Below are 21,841 nucleotides of genomic sequence, written 5' to 3'. Positions count from 1 at the left end.
TTAGTTTGCCAAGTACTTGTTGGTACTATTTGTAATAACGAAGAAATTATCGATTAACTGAAAGAAGTCAGATGCCTTTTGATTTCCTGCGAGGCGAGTATACCTTTTGTGGTAGTTCTTGAAAATAATGTTTTTGCTGGAGCGACTTTTTGTCTCGTTTCCCTTGACCATTAAATAATTCGGTTTTAGTTTGTGACACAATTTGATTTCTTCCGAATCTCTATTTAAAACAGTTCCATATTCTAAAACAAATCATTTATCTAAAACGTGGTTTCTTAGTAATTTGAGGCAGAGCGCGGAATGAGACCTCTAATTAAAACAAACTGCACATTTTGAAAAGAACCAAGAACTTGGTCCAGTTTAGAGCCATAGCAGAGTTTTCATTCTATATGCATTTCATCGAAACTGAGAACGCATATTTTTTCAACAGAATTCAAATATTCACCTATTTCCTTCTTTAGAGTAAGAACATGACTTTGAATTCTTGAACTACATTAAAATTTAGCAGACCAATTTTTAAATTTGCTAATACTAGGTAAAGGAATTCAAATTTTTTTCTTTTCAAAAACCATAGCTTTAAGATGACAGAGCTCTTATGACAATGCAATGTGAAATATCTTCACTAGTCCAGCTGATTTTTTCCTTCTTTTCTGGCAATGCATTAATCTGTATCTTTATAAAAATAGGCTTCAGACGTTTTTCCAAATTCTCTGATTTGTGCTCTCCCCCCCCCCGAAATTTCGATATATGAGATTTTAATTTCTAATACCAATTTCTTTATAGATGTCATCCACCTTCTTTGCCACTGAACAAACATTCTACAATTTTTCAATACTTTTAATATAATTTTCCAAGGATATTATTTTGTTCTTCAAATTATCAATGCATTCTTGTTTATCCTTAAACTTAGGGCATTCGGGAATATCCACATTTTCATTTGTGAGTTTTATTTCAAAATCATTAACATTTGATTTATTATTGCCATCATAATTTACTTTCGACATAACATTTCATTTTAACAGTTTCTTTTTGTGGCTATCCGAATAAGCGATTTTTCATTAGCATCTTCATAAAGACCGCATAGAAAATGTTTGCTGCAGATTTTTCCGCTCTTCACGCTAATAGAATCTTGTCTTTGACATTTGTGTATCCATTCTTTCGTCAAAAGCAAATTCCTTTGGTCCCACGAAATAAAATATCTCATCCTTTCATACTTCTGTAAGTGCTGTGACACTTTACTACAGCACAAAAAGCCTAATTACACAAACGATACTTTGCAATATAGAATTTAAAATAAAAACTGACTAAAATTATATATATATATGTAGTATCTGTAAGTGTGACACAACCACCAGAGGGCCTCACCGATGCGCCAGCAGCGAGGTGAAAGAGGAGTATGACAGAGACTTTCTTCTGCTATCCCACGCGAAGGTGGCGAGATGTCTGTCTACACGTGAAGGTGTAGAATAAGGAACTGTAGCTTTCCACGCGAAGGTGGTAAATTGACTGTTTAATACATCAGCAAGTGCGAGTAGGCACTAATCGGTTATGTGATAAGACTGGTAAAACTATACAGAATCCTGTTTGTATCAAACGGCACTTGTATTTAATCTAATTTGTACCTTTTCTGATTATCTTTATTAAATGTTCTGTGGTGTGGAAAACAACGTTGGAATTGTTATTTAGCATCTTCAACTTCCCCACTACATATATATATATATATATATATATATATATATAAATTATTTTAAATATTTACATTATTAGAAAACAAATATATACGATTAAAATTAATTTGGGATATGTCATCTCTAGAAAATAGTCTTGCAGCTGAATGAAACTAGTTTTAAACATGGGAAAACAGAACAGGTGTATCACAGTGACGTCAGATTACTGCCAGATAAGTCCCCCCATTAGGCTTGCATCGGCGAGGAGTCGAACAAAGGAATGAACTAGCCCTTTCTATTTATCACTTGATTGTTAGTAGAAAGGTAAAGTTACAAAACTTGCAATTTGTAAATGATATTTAGAATTTCTTACTATTAAACTACCATTGCAGATTAAATGTATACTTATTGACACAATTATACTGTTAATATAATTTGAGGAAGAAAGCTGTTGAATAATAATGTTTGACAGTCATATTTATAATTAAATCTACAATTTTCAGTATATTGAGAAATATCTTAGCAGTAGCAGCTTCTGAATGTAAATTACTGAGAAATTAATTATATTTTACAGCTAAATTGGAAAACTTATAGCCTATTTCCCTATATGAAAATTGAAATTGCACAATTCATTTAATTTGCAAAGGACACAGTTACAGTGAATATAATAAATAAATAATAGTGGTGGATAAACTACAGATAACTGATGCATTATTTCTTTATAAGAAACCTACAAAAAGTTGCCAAACTTGGTGACATTATGGTCCAGTCCCTCTATCTCCATAATAGGTATTGTAAATGAATAAAATTTAATTGGTCACTATATTAGCTATAACTATATCTAGACCTTTTTTGCCTCCCAGTAATTTTGAGGTAGAAAGTACTAGAAATATCTCAGCCAGCCAGGTGAAAATTACATCCTTATGTAGTTATGTCCGGAGAGAGCATCTGCCCCCAGCTGTTGTTAACTCAGTGTGAGAAAGTATTGAAATATCTCCAATTTAGCTACGTTCTTTAGATGTGCTTTGCATTGTGTTTAACGTTCTTAGTAGTTTGAAGTGTAACTACTGACTGTACTCTGTGGTAATCTGAAGAGTTGTATGACTATTTTTGTGGAAATTTCCAGAACTATGAAGTGTTTCATTTGATAAAACATTATCAGTCTATCATGGGAACTGTGCGCATTCAAACTTTACAAACCCACTTGCCCAGAATAATATCTTCATTTCTAGTTCTCTGTAACTCGAACTTCACTTATTCTTAAATTTGTCTCTGCTACTCCTTACACATTATCAATAATTAGAGAAAGTGAATGTGCAGCCAAAATTGTACAGTGAACGTCAGTTTGTGTTTGCTTTGTCATGATGGGTTCATTCTTGTAATTAGGCTGGCGTAAAGTTCAATAGTTAGAAGGGAAAGGTTAGGTGTGACTTTTGCAGGTAGCTCTAGCATAAGCTTGTCTTACTAACAGTAAGTATAGAATAATCAATACTTGAAAAAAATCCACATGACAATTTATAGAAGTTCATTCTCTAAATTCACTCAGAAAGTGGAAAATTCTGTAAATATTAAAAATTTTCAGAAATGGGTGCTAAAAAAGTTGAGAAAAATATGCGCAGAAATATAATATTTGAAGTAATTTTTGACAATGTAATATGCCTATCGATGAAAATATAAGGAGATATAGATAAGTTAACCACAAGATTCTAAAAAAAAGAAGCAGAACTCAGAATAATAAAACTATACTTGTTTAATGAAATACAGGTTCAGAACACAACATTTCTACATAAATTTTATTATTTCCTGTTTCTACATTAATGAACATCAAGGCAAAGACAAATCTAGAATATTTCGAAAGAAAAAAAAAAAATATTTAATTCCCTTTCAAATGTGAGAAAATATGGCAAAGGGCTTCAGGTAAAAATCCATTCGCAAAAACACAAACTTCTTATTTAAATACCCTATGATACTGTCTGTTTTAATGAAACTGATAAAAACTCAAAAACAATCAGCCTTTACATAATATACATGGCCGGAATCCTCTGCAGAGAGGTACAGTTTTTCACGAAAAGTTAAATCTTTTTAAATTCTATCAGCTTCCAAAGTATAATATATCTTGTAATTTTTTTACACAATGATGTTCATGATATTCATATCAGTTATACAATCATGAAATAAAAAATATACAAACAGAAAACAAATGGCCATTGATGAACAAATTATTACATATGAAAAAATTTACACAATGATGAACAACCTCAAACGTAAGCACACTACTACAGCAAAAATTTCACAATACATAAAAGAAAAAGGGTTACTTTTAATACTTTATTTTAGAATATAGATGAAAACTTTTTTATCTTTTGACCCCGGATCATGGTTACATTAAAGCTCATGAATAAAATATCCTTGCTTTACATAAAATTATTCAAAAGATAATGCTAAATAAAACTGTTTTACTAAAAACTGATTTCTAACCTGTATATGCATTAATAGAATTAATTAAAATAGAAACAAATACAATTAAGACTGCATTTATATGGATAAAATTTACTAGGTACATGAAAAGGCAAAGATGTCATTTTGCAACTAAATTAAGTTCTGCTACCAAGACTGACATATTAACATGAAAAGACAAAAGCAGATACACATCCTAAAGTAAGTCTGTGCAAATAACCCTTATTTTCTTTCATACAAACAGATATGCTTTACAAAAATGAAGGAATCGGTGAGATAAAACACAAAGCATTAAGAGCTTTAAAAGAAAAATTTCACAAATTAAAGTTATCGGAAGCGGTAGGGGAGGAGTTGAATGTACATCAGAATATACTACTTCTTTTTGACAGGCCCACGGGGAGGTGTGACTGGTCGTCCCGAATTGAGCCCTCCATACTGGTATTTGGCCTTTTTCTCAGAGGGCTTCAAAATCTGCAATAAAGAAAATGTTAAACAATTTATATTAAAAAGTATAAAACATATAGAATAAAAAATTATACACAGCTGCATATACACACAAATACATCAATGTCAACTTCTCATTTTACTGTTTTCCGTACTCAGCAGTTCATTGTTGAAAGAATTACCAGAATTCATGTATTCATTTTTTAATAAATTGAGTTCCGCGTATTTTCAGTTAGAATAACTAATTCAAAATGAAAATACTCAGGAAATATCTTTAGGAGTATGAAAGAAATCGCCCAAAACTTATCCACTATCACATTAATTCAATGGTTATTTTTCTGTTATCGGGACCGGATTTAGAAATGTATATATGTATGCATGTATATACATATATACATATGTGTACACACATATACATATATGCACATACAAACATATACACATTTTTTAATCCAGCCCCAATAATAGAAGAGTAGCATTCAATGTTTTGCAGGGGTGAAGCTGTCTTGCGTATTTTAAGTACACGATGAAAAACAGTTGACAAAAAAGTTCATAAGCATTTATTTTTTCTCTCCAAAATATATGGACAGCATTTTTTTAATAGTACCAAGTGAGTTTCCTATGCAATTATCCAATTATCTTTGTTTACATTTGACTCTCACCACCAATGGGTTTTGCATGTCCCAATAAATATTCAAAAATTCTGATGGAACAATGTTAGCTTACATTTATATTATGATTTGTCTCACTGATAGTTGTAAATGCATGCTTCAATTTGCTGACATGACAGACAGAATGGGTGGAACAGCAGAAATTGATCATTTGTTGTAGAGTCATAGCCCTGCACAGAGCTGTTCAGTCCCCCCCAATTCTGAGGGAGAATACTCTGGGAGTGTCCAAACTCTTCCAACACTCTTTCACCACACAAAACCTCTCGAGATGGCATTCGGCTCACGGTGTGCTTAGAATTGCCTTTGCCACACAGATACTAAATTTTTTAACAAATGCCATATGTCTCAGTGGTAAATGTAACACTTCTTTCTATAAGCATCTTAAGATTTTTCCTAATAAATCAGAAAAAAATATTAGTTTATCATCAATGGCGCAATACATATGTCTCATTAAAAAAGAATCCACAGACACACATTTGTCCTACTACCCCTAAGAAAGTGCCCTTTATTAAAACAAACAGAATGTTAAAGTAGTCATGAGAAAATACTGATAATGAAGGGATTAAACAAAATTATTCATAACATTCTTGATTTTCCTGTTCTTTTCGAAAATATGTTTTTATATTGCGTTGAACATTTACTAGTAGTTGCTTATAGTCATTAAATCATTTCTTATAAATTTGTTCAGCAGTGTATATTCATACCAACACGGAAGCATTTAATAATACTATTAAAAATCACATATATATCAACATATGTTGCCATGTAACATTTTGCTAGAAACTTTTAGCCAAAACATAAAAACCTGTATATAAGCTAAATTTAAAAATGCCTTATAAGTATATATAAAGAGAAGTTTGAATAACTGGTCATCTAATTTAGATTTCATGAGCCAGGGTTCGTACACATTTCCGCACACGGAAATTAAGTACTTTTAAGGACCATTAATGAAAAAAATTAAAGACCTATGAGCAAATGGGAACTAAATAAATTCAATTAAAAATATTATTCTATGCCTGAATTTCACTTTTGTAATACCATCCTAAAAATAAAATAGATCCCTAAGTAGTACGCATTATTACTAAACATGAATTAATGAACATAATTATTAATAAGTTTGAGAATAAAATAAACTCCATGCAGTTTACCAACTAGCATTAAATATTTGACACTTAGAATGGGTTGGACATATTTGAAAGAAGATATGTGACATTTACGTTTCACTAATAATTTAGCTATATGTTGATTTTTTTTATGTCTTATTTTGTCACATACTTGGTCAGTCTAGAGCAAAGGTTCTCAACCGGTGATACGCAAGGAAAAAATAGGTGGAAAATAGGAAACAAGCAAAGTATTTTGAACTATTTATTTCAAAAATTAAAACCCCCAAATTCTGATTGAGTTTTTTTCTCTAATACTCATAAATTTATGCAACCTGAGCTTTGTTCAAGAGTAATGGTGGTAGCAGTACTTTGTAGTGGTGGTACTAAAGTTTTTCAATTTTTATTTACATGGTACACGTTAGTCAAAAGATTGAATTCTTTTGACTAACGTGTACCATGTAACGTGAGAACTACTAGTCTAGAGGTTTAGTAAATAGCAGGTACATTTTATGTCAAATGGCATAGGTTAAAATGAGAAGCAAGATCATAATCAGCATCATTCATAACAAAAGATTGAATGTTATCACTGCTGCTGCTTCTCTAGAGAGAGACCTGCTAATTAAAACAAACCTGAAATGCCTGATACAAGAACGGTTGGCAAGTGCTGAAAGTTAGCCAGGCTCTGTTTGATGCAGTTAGTGTCATAGCTTTGTGTAGAATTCCAGGGGTTGTAACCCAGTTAATATACTTTCAGGTTCCAAAAAGCCACTAAAGCACCAGAGCTGATAAGTTGTTTTACTTTAAGACTCACTAGATAAAAAGAAAAAGTTTTACTTGAATTTCTACATTTTTGTGTTTTATCTTGTGCAGTGAGTATTAATGAAAGGCAATAACTCGCTTTGATATGTAGAGGTGTAAGCAGTTAGTTATAAATAATTAAATTAGATAAATAGGTAACCTTAGTCATTATGGATTTACATAGGCACTATTAAATTTTATTCTTTAACAGTATTTGTTAAAAAAGGCCTATTAAAATAAAAATCTAATAAAATTTCACAGTTTAAAATACATGTAATTTATGACACTGACTCTTAAAGGACATTAAAATAACTGTACATTAAAAGCTACAAAACATTTGTTTTGTAACAACAACACTCAACAAAATATTTATCCGTCATTTTAATTTGAAGCCTTCCCAAATATTTTGGTAGTTTATACCGATTTCCTTCTCTTTAAGCATCTTTTCTAACAATAATTAGAGATTTGTTTCAATATGCAAACCAATGCTCTCGCTAGTTTCTGCCTACTTTATCTCCTAACTTGTCAACCTCTCCACAATGTACATATGAGGGTTTACTTTATCTGGTAAAAGTTAAATAGTCCAAAACCCCCGATAGACGTGAAGCAAATTATCACTATGTCTGAAAGTAATTACAATATCAGACAAAAGTTTAAATACACCTCTTATTTAAAAAGAACTTGGAACAAACATAAAGTCATGTTCTGATGCTAATAATAGAAGAGTAGCATTCAATGTTTTGCAGGGGTGAAGCTGTCTTGCGTATTTTAAGTACACAGTGAAAAACAGTTGACAAAAAAAGTTCATAAGCATTTATTTTTTCTCTCCAAAATATATGGACAGTAATTTTTAATAGTACCAAGTGAGTTTCCTATGCAATTATCCAATTATCTTTGTTTACATTTGACTCTCACCACCAATGGGTTTTGCATGTCCCAATAAATATTCAAAAATTCTGATGGAACAATGTTAGCTTACATTTATATTATGATTTGTCTCACTGATAGTTGTAAATGCATGCTTTGATATGTAGTCAATTACTTCTCACGGTCACGTAATTAAACAAGAATAGTCAGATTCAAACTAAAAATGTGGACTAGTGGTCAAAGATTATACAACTTAATTTTAATTTAATCTGACTCAGTAACTCTATCAATAAGGAAACAGAAATGGAAAATTATAGTAAAGGCTGAAATCATAAACAATTGGGTAATTTACATAATAATAACTGCACATATCTTTGAAGAATAATTTTCTTTATGTATTCAGTTTCTTTCTTCAGCATGTTTCCTTTTCATTTTAGAATTTTTGGATTTAATTAAGGATATTCGTTTTTCTAAAAAAAAAAAAAAAAAAAAAACTAAATGCATTTAGAATGTATAGAAAAAGTGATTAATTTAATTTCTTTAGCAATATGGATTTCAGAAGAAATATGAAATATATATTGTAAAGGCCAGTTACACAGCTGCTGAGGCAGAATTTTTAGAATTTAGTGACACACTGAAGAACAAAATCTAGAAATGGCAAAACTTTTAGAATTTAGACAGGCATTGGAAGCAGAATTTAGAAAGGCACTATGCAGTCGAATTTAGGATCCACAGAGAATGCATCAGATGGAAAAATGCCTTGTGCCAGCTCTGTGTATGATGCATTAAGACATAATATTAGATGGATCTTTTAAATTGTAAGTTTTCAATTTCTTTATTAATAAAAAAAAAAACCCTTTCTATACTGCCTGCTGAAGTGATAAGATTAGAAGCATTTTTGATATTTTCCATGCTTGTGTCTAGTGAAAAGTAGATAAAATACAGGGAAGATTATCATGTTAAGAAAAAGATTCTAGTATCAGGAGTGAAACATTCAAATATTACGTCTTCATTATTCTTCCAAACGTTCTTCAAAAAGCAAGAAATTCATCACAAACTTTCTGTAAAATATATCCATTGCGCATTGATACTATGGAGACATTTTTCATTTTGTCACATATTTATCGAATCTTCTAGAATCTTGAGTCTATAAATCTTGCCTTCAAATCTTTCTAAATTTTCCAAGCTTCAATGTCAAAAATACTACAGAAAAATTATCCCAACCAATACTGTAACAGCAAAAAGCCAGAAATATTTCAGGGGGGGTGTAAAATTAATTTTATAGAGAAAACTGATTCACATTTTGAGAATTTTGAATATTCTGAGACAATTACATGAAAAATACGCTTACTATGAAAAAATTAAAAACAAGACATTTTTAATTAATTATATAGCTAATTTTGCATTTGCTTTTGCTTTATAGTATTATACCTTGTTTATTTTTCAGATTCAATATATTGTACAATAAGTTGCCAAAATGAAACTTTATAATATGACAGCGAAAAATAAAAATGTTTTATTTTAATGTTATTTTTTAAATATAATTACAATATATTATCATTATTTTAATGAAATTTATCAAAGATCATCGAAAAAATCATCGAAAAATTCTCAGATTTCGGAATTAAAAATTTTCTGTAGAAACTAATCACCCAAATGTTGACAAATCATCAAATTTAGAACTGTTTAATAAAAGAATTCACATCCCCAAAAGTGAAAATTGTTTAAGAGCTCTTTATTACAAAAAATTAATTTTGAAATGCTTATGTTTCACTTCTTGCTTAGAAACTCGAGTATCCCATCATTTATATTAGAAATAGAAACAAATTAATACCCAAGAGCCCATTCAAAAGATAACCATATATGTCAGTGAATAGCCAAAAATATTCCTCCAAAATGCTAATTCACACTCAAAATGGCAGTCGTAAAAACAGGCAGAAATTTCAGATGATTAAAATTACGGACCTTCTACTGATTTTGGCCAAATTCAAGGACCAAAAATCGATTCCAAAAAATTTAAGGACCGTACGAACCCTGTGAGCTGAAAACGTGTGCCAAATTGACATCAACTCCAAAAATAAGTCAGAAATGGTCATCGAGTTACTATAAAAATGGTGCATTAGCTATGCTATGGAAGGAATAGTCAGTAGTAGATTCTTCTATGAGACATATGATGATATTAATCATGAAACAGAGAACAATGCCATTCATCTGCATTTCTCTGTAACTGAGAGATTTTCAAAAATTGCTAAGAAATTCTGAATTGGATATTAATGTTAAATTAATGTATATTAATTATTAATTATAATAATATTATTATAATTAATAATTAATATACATTAATTTAACATTAATATTAATGTATATTAAGTAAAACACAAAAGTATATTTTTCATTTAACTTCAACTATCTCATTTATTAATACAGTTGTTCATTTTAATTATCAAAGTATTTTGAATTTGTAGATTTAGTACAATTTTGAAACTTTAGTAACAGTCCTTGGGCTTATGCATGGATATTTTATATTTTTCAAATTAATTTTAACCCAAGGTGTGTTTTTTTCTTGGGGGGGGAAGGGGGCTCATTTCAAAAGTTCATTAGGCATGTTGTTGTGTATTGAAGCTACCGAATATATCTATATGTAATCTTATAGTTACAAAACTCACCTGAAAAGAGCACATTAGTGTCTCATCAACAGACATCATACCACCGGCATTGTCAAATTCTCCACAATAATTGGGTGCAGAAAACAGTGTAACCAACTGTCGTTTTGCAAAGAATTCATAACCATCCTCCACTACCTGAAGAGCATTAAATATATAAATGTTACAATCATTAAAAGATAATAAAAAAGAACTGAGAAGGAATACAAAATAGTCCTCCTAACTATGAGGGGAGATACAACTAAATGTCATGTGATATATATTGATAGATTTGTTTCTATTTATTTATTATTATATGGTAATTAAAAAGAGAAATATATATGTAATATAAAATAACCAAGGGTACACTGTGATTCAGTTTGCAGGTTATCCACGCATGGCACTGCTAACGCACTCAACGCAGGTGTGTATAATAAGCAAATATGCCACATCTGAACATGTACTAAAAACTGCAGAATTATCTCTTTATGTTTAGTTTCAATGATTACCTTGTACAATTCGTTCTGCATGTGCATAGTCAAAGACATCATTTCAGTTAACCACTGGGACTTTTTTTTTTTTTTTTTTTTTTTGTTCGGTGCATATTTTTTTTTATAATTATTAAAAAAATTCTTTTGAAATTGTCAAACAAATTATTCGCTATACTGCTTTGGGAGGAGGCAATATTAAAACAATAATTGAAAATACATAAAAAAGTTACTTTTCATAATATTTTTGCATAATTATTTTTCATGAAAAAGTATTGAATGTCTTCTCCCGGTCGGAACTGTACTGTCTTAAGACAAGAATGTCGCTAATATAGACCTTACAAAGTGTATAAAACTATGTATATGAAAAGTACTTTTACTCTATTTTGAAATTTACATATTTACTGATTTATTCACTTATAATTTTATTAAACACAAACATTTTATTATAATATGATAGAAATAGTTGGTTTATACATAAATACAAATAAGGAAATCAAAATCATTTGGAACTACAAAAAATTAAAAATGTTTATATTTTAATTTTTCAAAATTCAACAAAGGTTAAATTTGTAATTTATAAAATCTCATCAAAATTCTAATATATATGGTTACTTTGGTAGATTACGGCAAGGCTCCCTATGACTAAGACTAGGCTGCCTTCATGGGAGGATTTTTTTACGAGATACTGGCTCATATATATGTTGCACATGGGAAAAAAACCCGAAAATGCCCAAGCAGCCAGCCTGGAATCGAACCCTATGAAAGTATCCTTTATTACCAGGTCGAACTACCAGTGTTCAATGATTTTACCACTCGGTCGCTGGTGGGCTATTATATACATATATACAGGGTTCGTAGCCACATTTTAGTTAAAAAAATAAGCACCTATAAGCACATTTTAAGGAAAAAATAAGCACCTGTCTAATTACATTATATACAACTGCATAACCTTAAAAGAAAAATTAGACTTGTAATTTAAAATATGAGCAATGCAATATTTATTAAAAGAAAGAGCATTGAAATTTCAGTTCAAAATATAGAAAATAAATAATAAAAAGCCATATTAATTGTATTCATTTGGAACCTAATAATAAGTACAATTTATTTTTCCACTCATATTAATATTTAAATAATTTAACATAAATTAAAATTCTGAACACTTTGTAAATTTTCATTGCATAACAGTTTTCCCTTATCATATATTCCAAGCAAAGTAATTTAAGTAAAAAAGAGGCACGTTTCTGAAATCAGAAGACGGGAAATTGCTTCATGCAGTCATCCTTTAACAGTAAAAGCTTAACTAACCCGCATACTTGGAAATTGCCGAATATTCCGGATAGTAACTGGAAAAAGAGGAGTGGGGGAGATTGTAGCCGTTCTTTAGATTTCTCGGCTAAATAAATGATTTTGACATTTTGATACGTGCATCATATAAAAATAGACCAACAGAACTGAGAAATATTCTGCTTAGAAAGCACAGTAAAACTCTTTTAAGTGTTATTAAACAAATCTCGGACTGAACATCAAAATTAATTATCTCTGCAAAATACCGCAAACGTTATTGCGCAATACGTGCGGTGTAAATCTTCCACACATGATATTACGCTATTGGAATCAATAGCTGCCGGTATTCGGAGAATAAAGAACTAAATAAAGGAAAAGAAAGAGACTTACTAATCTGGGGTGTTTCTGATTCTAATTTTAACAGACTGCGTTAAATTTCCGGAATAGAATCAATCTTCACTTAGGTTGGGTAGACCGCAAAAACTATTCAATCCAGATTGGACAGTGACAAAAGAAAAAAGTCCGCTGCTTCAATATTAGAGATTTTTCAGAGAAAGGGGAGAACCTCCGAACTTCCGTACTGTATAATGTATTGGGGAAAAAAAGAAAAAGAAAAAATAAATTTGACTATTCGGTTACTTTCCTTTTATTTAAGCCATTCCGAATGTTATTCCTTGTAAAGCTAATCTATGTAAAAACACACCCATTTTTGGAAGTTTATCTATTCTTCACCAGTTACTGCAACTATATTATTATAAATATTCATTCATATGCTCATAATATAAGCATAACGATCATAATGAACACGAATATGAACTGACCACGCGGAACGAGAATGCAAATTATTAAAATCTTGATAGAAATTCAAACGTGCGTAGTATTTGGATGGGAGGAAAACAATACCGAATGTACCGGGATTTTCTACCGTTTTCGCAATTCTTTGACCAACAGAACGACGTGCACCTGTCTGTACTCTCGCGCGCACCTTACGTTACGTTAATGCAGAGAAGGGGGGGGAAAGCAATTTCCAGGTGTATGATTCACCATCTAACGTTGCATATAAGGAAGAATGCGGGGGGGGGGGGGAATGCATGTTCACTAAAAAAAAGCACTAAAAGTAAAAAATAAGCACTGAAAACAAAAAATAAGGGCTTTAAAGAAAAAGTAAGCACCTATAAGGGCCTTTATATTTTATTTTTAAATATAAGGACTTATAAGCACTTATAAGGATCGCTACGAACCCTGTATATAGTTGCTGCTGCTATCAGCGCATAACTGGATTAGGTGTTTTGATTCTCCTAATTTTAATCTGACTACATAATAAACAGAATGCATGTTAAAAAATCTAAATCAATGAGAGAATTTACACTCTAAAATTATAAAAACAATTTTTTTTTACTACATTTACTATCGAAAGACTACATTTACAATTACTCAAGATTTCGGGTAAAAATTCATTTCAGACATAAAAACCAAATCAATATAGTTCATATGTCTTACCCATAAAAGTAAAACAACAGATTACGAAAGGCAATTAACCAATCATTTTGGTAGTACAAGCGGCATTAAAAAGTCATTCATGTCCCAACAAATTGCTCCCCACACCGTCACATCTTGTGTAATTGCTATATGCCGCTTGACAACAAATGCCAGATCGGACCACTGGACTGGCCACCTCCACACGCATGTATATTGGTCATCAGCACTGAGACTAAATCGGGATTCATTGTTGAAGACTACATGCCTCCAGTCTGTCACACTCCAGCTTGCCTGTGTTCGGCAAAAATCCAGTTAACGCTGCCTATGATGTGGGTCAGTGGTAGGTGTTTTAAATGGATGTCGACAGCATATACCAGTAGTCTCTAAATGGTATTCCTTGATACAGCTGGATGCCTGGAAAGTGGTAAGTGACATCGAATGGATGCTAAGGATGTTGATGGTGCAAAAGTGACCGCTTTTATGATTTCTTTGATCACTGTGCTCATTTGTGTTCCTGGAATGCTCTGATCCTCTGCGATCCCTTCCGTGATCCACTGTCGCCAACACCGAGCAACTACCATGTTGGTCCAACCAAGGTGAGGGCCAATACACCTGTTCGACCAACCTGCTTTTCTGAGGCCTACTATATGCCTCTTTCTCAAATTCTGATTACTGTTCATAGTGCCTCGGGTTACATCTCAGAGGCATCTCTAGTCACATAACTGCCTATCCAAATCGACAGATTTATTTGAACAACCGTAGAGCACGAGTAATCATGCTTTTAAACTCTACCATTGCACATCTCATATGCGCACAGCTTGTTTACCTTCATCTCATTGGCGTTGAAATTTAAATTATTTGCCTACCTCGTATCAGACTACATTCTTTTTGCGTTTCGTGATTGTAGCTCAATTTCTGGGTGCATATATTTTTTTATGACAGAGTGTACTTTAGATGAAGGCTCTTAAAATATGGACATTCTGTTAATATGTGATGCATGAATAGCTGAGCTTGACAGTTTTAACATGCTTCACTCTCCAGTTTTAGTTAGTAATTATAAATAACATGGTTTAACTGTGACCGATTTAAGAAATTTGGGCAATTATTACTCATGAAATAATTTCTACATCTCCATGGCTCATGCATATGTTTTCCAAATTCTGCCATTGCATTTATCCTTGAGGTGAAAAGCTGCCATTACCTTTAGTTACTCATTTGACTAAAATATTTGATTTCCATGTTTGAAAGGTTTAACTGAGACAATAGAATGGTTGCAAGATTGAAACTATGCCTCCAAAAATCACATCGATATTTATTCGTTCTTACTCAGGAGAGTCCTTTTATTTTTTCCCTAATTTATAAAACATAAGGGTGATTTAAAATATCTGGTAAAAATGTAAAGCAGGCAGAATGGATTGAAATAAGCAAATTTTGTTGCGGAATTATGTATGGAAATAGTGTGTTGAGGTGGTACAAAATGATGTTGGGCAGTTAAGTGAAGCATTTTGCTGGATAAATCATTTCCCATGAGAATTTTGAGCAGTATGCATGAAAGAATGGCTTGCAAACTTGCATTTTACGTCTGGGGCTGCAGCTCAAAGAAACACAAAAAATTTCCTTGAGTACCTCCTTTGGGCAACTGCTCTCTCCATCCACGGTCACACAGATAAAAAGTAATCAGCAAGCTCCATGTTTATGTAGCGATGCAGACCACCTGAAATTTGCTTACTCATGTTTTTTCTTTTTTATGAAAAAAAAAAAAAAAAAAATTTGCTACCAACTTTATTAGCTTCTGTTATGCTTCAGAATACTCAGACACACATTTTCGTGCTTTTAGTGTGGATCAATACTATCAGTTTATCTGAAATCTTAAAACTCAAATGCATTTGAATAACATTAACGGACTTAAAATTTTTACTATACTAGCTCTTTTCCCACGTAAGTATTGAGGGATTTTAAACTGACACAGATTTTGAAAAAACAACTATAGCCTCAAAAAAAAAAAAAAAAAAAAAAAAAAAAAAAAAGGGGGGGGGGGTCAAGGAAAATGCTTTGATTTGCTCAAAAGCAATTCTGTGCAGCTTTAATCTGCGATTTCTGCTTAGACAGATTTCATTACAAAATCAGCTTACTTCTGCCTGTTCCTTACATTTCTGCCAGATAATTTTGAATTACTGTATATAAGAGACAATTTTAACAGGAAATTACAAAAATTGTAAAATGGTAAAAGCAGCAATAAAACGGTTTTAAAAATCACCTGGTGAGCTCTGCATATCAGATCTAAATCATGACGATTAAGAAACTTGCTAACTACATCTGCACCAAAAGTAAATGACACACCACGATCATTTTCTCCCCAACCTTGAACATCTTTGTCAGGATCAGACCACAGCAAATCACAAAGCAACCCTATGAATTACATACAAAAAGGTCAGCAAAAATATACCATAAAATTATCAAATATTTGATAACCGTAACAGTAAAACTTACACACCTGTATCAGGAACATCCGTAGGTCTCATAATTCGCCTAATTTGTTCCATAGATTGCAAATCTGGCGACAGGCCTAAAATACCAAATTAAAATATGTATTATTTAAATCTCATAAAAATTTAGTGAATTTAAAAAGTTTTCCGTAATTTATAAATATTTCACTTGAAACTAATGACAAATAAAGTAATTCCTACAGATTACAGAAACATATTCAAATTACTGAATATACAGATTTTTTATACAATTTTACTTTAACTGTAGAAAAAGCAAACAATGATTTAGACTTTGTTTCCCTTATTCTAATAAATAAACACATTTCCAGGATTCCAATAAAGAAAATCTACACATTTGCGATATCTTAATATTAAAAACACTCAAGAAATTTCTCTTTCACCTTTCCACATATTTCCGAATATAAGCCGATTCACGTCACAGTATTTTTTTTTGGGGGGGGGAAATCTCCAAATGTTCAAAACCTGTATGTTAGCTAAAATGGGGGGGGCTTGTAATGTTTAAATGTGTCAAAAGCAGGGCAGAAATGTCGCCAAACAGGTGGAATATTTTTGAATCAATGTGCTGTAAAGTTAAACAAAGCATTTGAATAATGATATTTTTAACTCTGGTAACCTTACCCGAGGCTAGTACATTTCCCCATTCATTTGTTGTCTTGTATACAATTTGTGATATCTCTGCTAATCTTATTTTCTGCACAATTTTTTGTCTGAAAAATGAGCACGAAGAAAAAATCTTACAAAGCATACAGGTGATTTCATTTGCTAAATTCTGACAGTATAACTAACTTGCTTGGCATTTTTCCGCAAATCAAAAACAAATATGAGAATGAAGAAAAAATTACTCAAATTAGCAATGATGAAAAAATAAAAAAAAAGACAGCATGTGATTATCGGCCTACGAGAGGAAAAATCTGCAACATGGATTGAAGAAATGTGAATGAATGGTTTCATTGTAATTCACACAGCTATCTGAATCAAGGCACAAAATATGAAGTAGCCTGGCAAACCAGTGTCTTTTACCGACTTTGTAGGTTGGTTCATTTGTTTTATGAATAGGCACAATTTATACAAAAGAGCTTTCAAAAAACTCCCTTCAGAGGTAGAAAGAAAATTTAAAGCATGTGATAAAATTATGAAAAGAATATGGTTTTGAGTTGTCATATCAACTATATGGATGAAATTTGCATGCAATTTGACGTGTTGCCAAATGACACTATAGATACTGAAGGTTCTAAGACTATTTTGGGGAAGACAAAGACCCATGAAAAATGTTCTTTTACAGTAGTCTTATGAATAAAATCACAGTTTCAAAAATAACACAAATAACTTACTTAATATGAATCTTTACCAAAAACATAAAAAATAAAAAAGTACGACATTTGGTTCTTCATTGCTTGCATCCAGCTAACAGAAAAGTAACTATGCTTTTTGCAAGAAGCTGACCCCCTATTTTAGCTTTAATAACAGTTAAAAACATTCTCAGCTTATATACAGAAATAAAAATATATGCTAAATCCTATAATAATAATGCTTTTCTGCACAAAACAAAAAGAACCCATTTTTACTACATGAAATTAATGTTATACATACAACAACACAGTTCCCAAACCTCTACATATAATAAAAGAGAGTCCGTCTGTGTGTGTGTCTTTCGTTTGCGCTGCGCATAAGCTAATAGACCCACGGCTACGAAATTTGGTACATACGTGCATTTAGGCAAGAGCCAGTGCACTTTGAAGCGATTTTTTTGAAATTCGAATTAGAATTTTTTTAATTTTATGTTTTGTGACGAATCGCATCATTTTGAGACATAATAAGCTATAGGAAAGCGAGATTTTACTCGACACACTCCATTTTCACATCGTCATGAAACGTGGGCTATTTTACGAACTTAAAATAAATTTCGTGTTTCAATAAATCGATTAAATACGGATTTATTTAACAAAGGGAGCTTAACACCTTTTCAACGAGATATTTTCTAAAATAGTTTATTTTTAAAAATGTACAGTTTATTTTTCTTTGATTTTTGGACACGTTAAACTTTCATCCTTGCGACTGCTTTTACAAAAAGAATTTTGGAAAAATGATAATATTTTGTATTTTTAAAAAATTTTTTAAATGAAACTTTCGAGTATACTTCTCACATTTTTTAAAATGTGATTTTGGCAGCAATTTCCCTGTCTTATTGCTGTTGATAGATTTTTGATGAAATTGCATCATTTTGAATAGTTTCATTCTTTTAGAAATATAGGTTTGGCAACAATTTTTCATCTTATTTCTTATGTCACTGTTTTTAAGAGATTGGCATATTTCATTGTCATTTTTATATATATATAATGCATTTTTATCGATTGATTTTTTTGGGGGGGGGGATAAAGTTGTTCTGTAGAGTAAAATTCTGCGCAGAATTTTATGTTTTTTGAGTTGCTTTCATGTTATTTTTTGCTTATTTCACTGTAAGATATTGAAACGTTTTGTACGATTTTTTTCCTTCAACGGAATGTTGGTTAATTTTTTATTAGGATAATTAATATTTCTATTAAGGGATATAGCTTATTTCATTGTAATTTTTTTCTCTTGAAAATATAAGATAAAATATCACTAATTATACTTTGCTTTTCAGAATTTGTTTCTTATATTCTTTTATGTTATTTATTGCTCATTTCACTGTTTTTAAGACACTGAAAAGTTTTGAGTGATTTTTTTTAGGAAACAAAGTCCTTAACCTCCTTTATACCATATGAGTTCTTAAGATTTTGCAAAAGGAAGTTGGTTAATCTATTTATTAGGATAATTAATATTTGTATTAAGCGATATTGCTTATTTTATTGTAATTTTGTTATACGTAATAACTTTTTTTATGAAGTTGATCTGCAAAGTAAAATTCTATCCAGTTTTTAAATTTAATGTTTGGTGTTTCTTTAGCTATTTTTCCGGTACATTTAAAAGCCACACGAAGGCTGGCAGCGAAGCTGCTAGTTCAAAGTAAAACAACAACACTCGTGAACATAGTACCTTTTATCCAAAATTTTAAGTAAACCAAATTACAAATACACATCTGAATTTTGAAAATAAAACTTCTAGTCATGAAAAATTAGCGGGGAAAAAAAATCTGGGTTGGACACCATATAACTTCCTTGTATGGGATATAAAATTATAGATATCTTTTACTGCACTTCATTTAAACTTCTTTGCTTGAATTATTCTAACATAATTAACTGCTTTTTCAAGGCAAACTGAAAATTACATCAAAAATTGCAAATTTCGACATACCTTGGTAAATTTCTGTTGCATGGGAGTCCAAACTTCTTACCACATTAAAAGTTTATTTTATTATTTGTCTAAAATTATTATTATTATTTCAAAATTTGACTTTGTCCAAACATGAATATTTTCGTCACTTAACGCACTTTTGTGATTGGAAGTATATGGCTATGTTCAATGACCGCAAAAACAAAGGCCAGGTAAGGACTTTTAAGCCGGGCCAGAAGAATGGGTTTATACTTACACATAAATTATATATACAGAGTGTGATTCTTTGATCATGGGACAAACTTGGAGGGGTGGTTGAGCTTACTAAAACATGTATTTTTTGTATAGGAACGTAGTGTCTAAATTGACATGTTAAAGCACGAAAGGAAAAAATGACACGAGAGGAAAAATGAGTTTATTTACATAATCAACACATTTCTTGTGTGATATATTAAATTTGCTTCTTTGCAGCAATACAGTATTAACAAGAAATGTTCAAAAGTGCGACTACCAACAGTAATACGAACTACAGCTGTGACTGGCTGGCAATGTAGCGGGCGGAAGTGAGTTGGGCAAACCGCGATCCAAAGCATCAGCGGAAGAATTACTTGGATGTGAATTTTGCGATGTGATGGACTGGGCATGTTGGATCAGTCCGATGGCCACTCCGTTCACCAGATTTATCCAGCATGGATTTCTTTTTATGAGGGCATATTAAGGGCATCGTTTACCAGACGCCCTTTGATCAAATGGAGGATCTCGTTGTACCAATATCTGTTGCGGCTCCAAGTGTGCACGAGAAATGTCTAACATTTTTCAAAGTCTTCGACAAACACTTCTAAGTTGCTACTAAGCATGTGTTACTGCTGGTAGTTGCAATTTTGAACATTTCTTGTAAATACTGTATTGCTGCAAAGAAGCACATAGCGTTGATTTTGTATATAACTCATTTTTCCTGTGTCATTTTCTGCGTTCATGCCTTAACATGTCACTTTAAATCTATATTTTTATACACAAAACATATGTTTTAGTATGCTCAACCACCCCTCCAAGTTTGTCCCCTATATACATGTAGGTGTGTGTATTATACACACACTCCTCTGGCCTTTCTCTCTCTCTTTATATATATACATATATATATAGTCGTTCTGCCAATCGTAATGAAAAAGGAAGGTGCACAATAGATGGTGTAGCAGTCCCATGTACAAAATTTCAACATTCTACAGCTAGTTATTTTTTCATTACGCAAGGTACAATATGTACGTACAGACACATCGAGAAAAAGTGAATTTTGGAGAAGGGGGGGGGGAATAATGAAAATGGATATTTCCATTGAAAAACGAACACTAATTTTTTTGATATTATAAGGAAGTAACATAATAAGAATTATGACACATATTAAATAAAAAAAACAATAGCATTACCTCCATGGCAACAGAATATTTTTTCATCAATTATAGCAGCAATTGGCAAGCAATTAAAACAATCTGTAAATGTTTTCCATAGCTTTATGTTGTAACGCCTCTTACCTAGAAAAATTACTGAAGTTACTACTTATACACTTAAAAAGGGGGGAATGTATTTTTATGGTTTAAATAAATATTTTTTAAGTCATACTTCAAAATACTAGTAAAAAATAAAACACATAACTACAGTTTGATTGAAATAAAAAGTGCTCAATTTCTGATAAATATGTAGAGATTCTGCTTGGCCCAAATTATAGCTTACCTTTGCAAAGGAGAGATATTCTTAGGACAAATTTAAGAACAGCCTTTCTTTTAATTAAGACACAATAACACGCCGAAAAAATACTAATTCAGAAGTCAAACAACAAAAATCAGCGTTACACCCACAAAATTTTCACAGGACTAGTTTCGATGGTTTTACCGAACCATCATCTTCAGCTGCAATACTGCAAATGAACAAGGTAGGAAATAATGATTAGATAAGATAAGAAAGCCTGAACAAGAATAAGCAAGTGGCACCATCTGTTGGCGAAACCAGAACTAAAACATAATTTCTCTAAAAGCCGAAGGCAAATTTGGATCGAAATTAGGATCGTTAACTAGAACAGAAAGATTTTTATGAATGTGAAATGGCTCTAGAAAATCCAGTTCTCCAATGGAAGATGTTTTTTGAATAATTTTGGCAGCAGAAAAATTGAAAATGTGATTTTCGG

At 31.5% G+C, this 21,841-nt stretch overlaps 1 protein-coding gene across 1 annotated transcript in view; it reads right to left on the bottom strand.

Moving 5' to 3' along the window:
- Positions 1–3,399: 3,399 nt before the first annotated feature.
- LOC118196618 (serine/threonine-protein phosphatase PP1-beta catalytic subunit) overlaps positions 3,400–21,841 on the bottom strand; it is a 38,024-nt gene continuing 19,582 nt past the window's right edge. Inside the window, exons 4-8 of the mRNA XM_035368088.2 lie at positions 21,087–21,191; positions 16,398–16,469; positions 16,161–16,312; positions 10,674–10,808; positions 3,400–4,595 (exon numbers count right to left, since the gene is read on the bottom strand). Coding sequence (XP_035223979.1) covers positions 4,497–4,595; positions 10,674–10,808; positions 16,161–16,312; positions 16,398–16,469; positions 21,087–21,191 — 563 coding nt within the window. The 3' untranslated portion in view covers positions 3,400–4,496. The remainder of the gene's footprint in view (positions 4,596–10,673; positions 10,809–16,160; positions 16,313–16,397; positions 16,470–21,086; positions 21,192–21,841) is intronic.

This window comes from Stegodyphus dumicola, chromosome 11, assembly GCF_044657685.1.
Source record: "Stegodyphus dumicola isolate Sdum_Otavi_A_Nest chromosome 11, ASM4465768v1".
In the NCBI taxonomy this organism is placed as follows: Eukaryota; Metazoa; Arthropoda; class Arachnida; order Araneae; family Eresidae; genus Stegodyphus; species Stegodyphus dumicola.
Note: the sequence above shows the minus strand (reverse complement) of the source record. Positions and strands in the feature narration are given on the sequence as shown.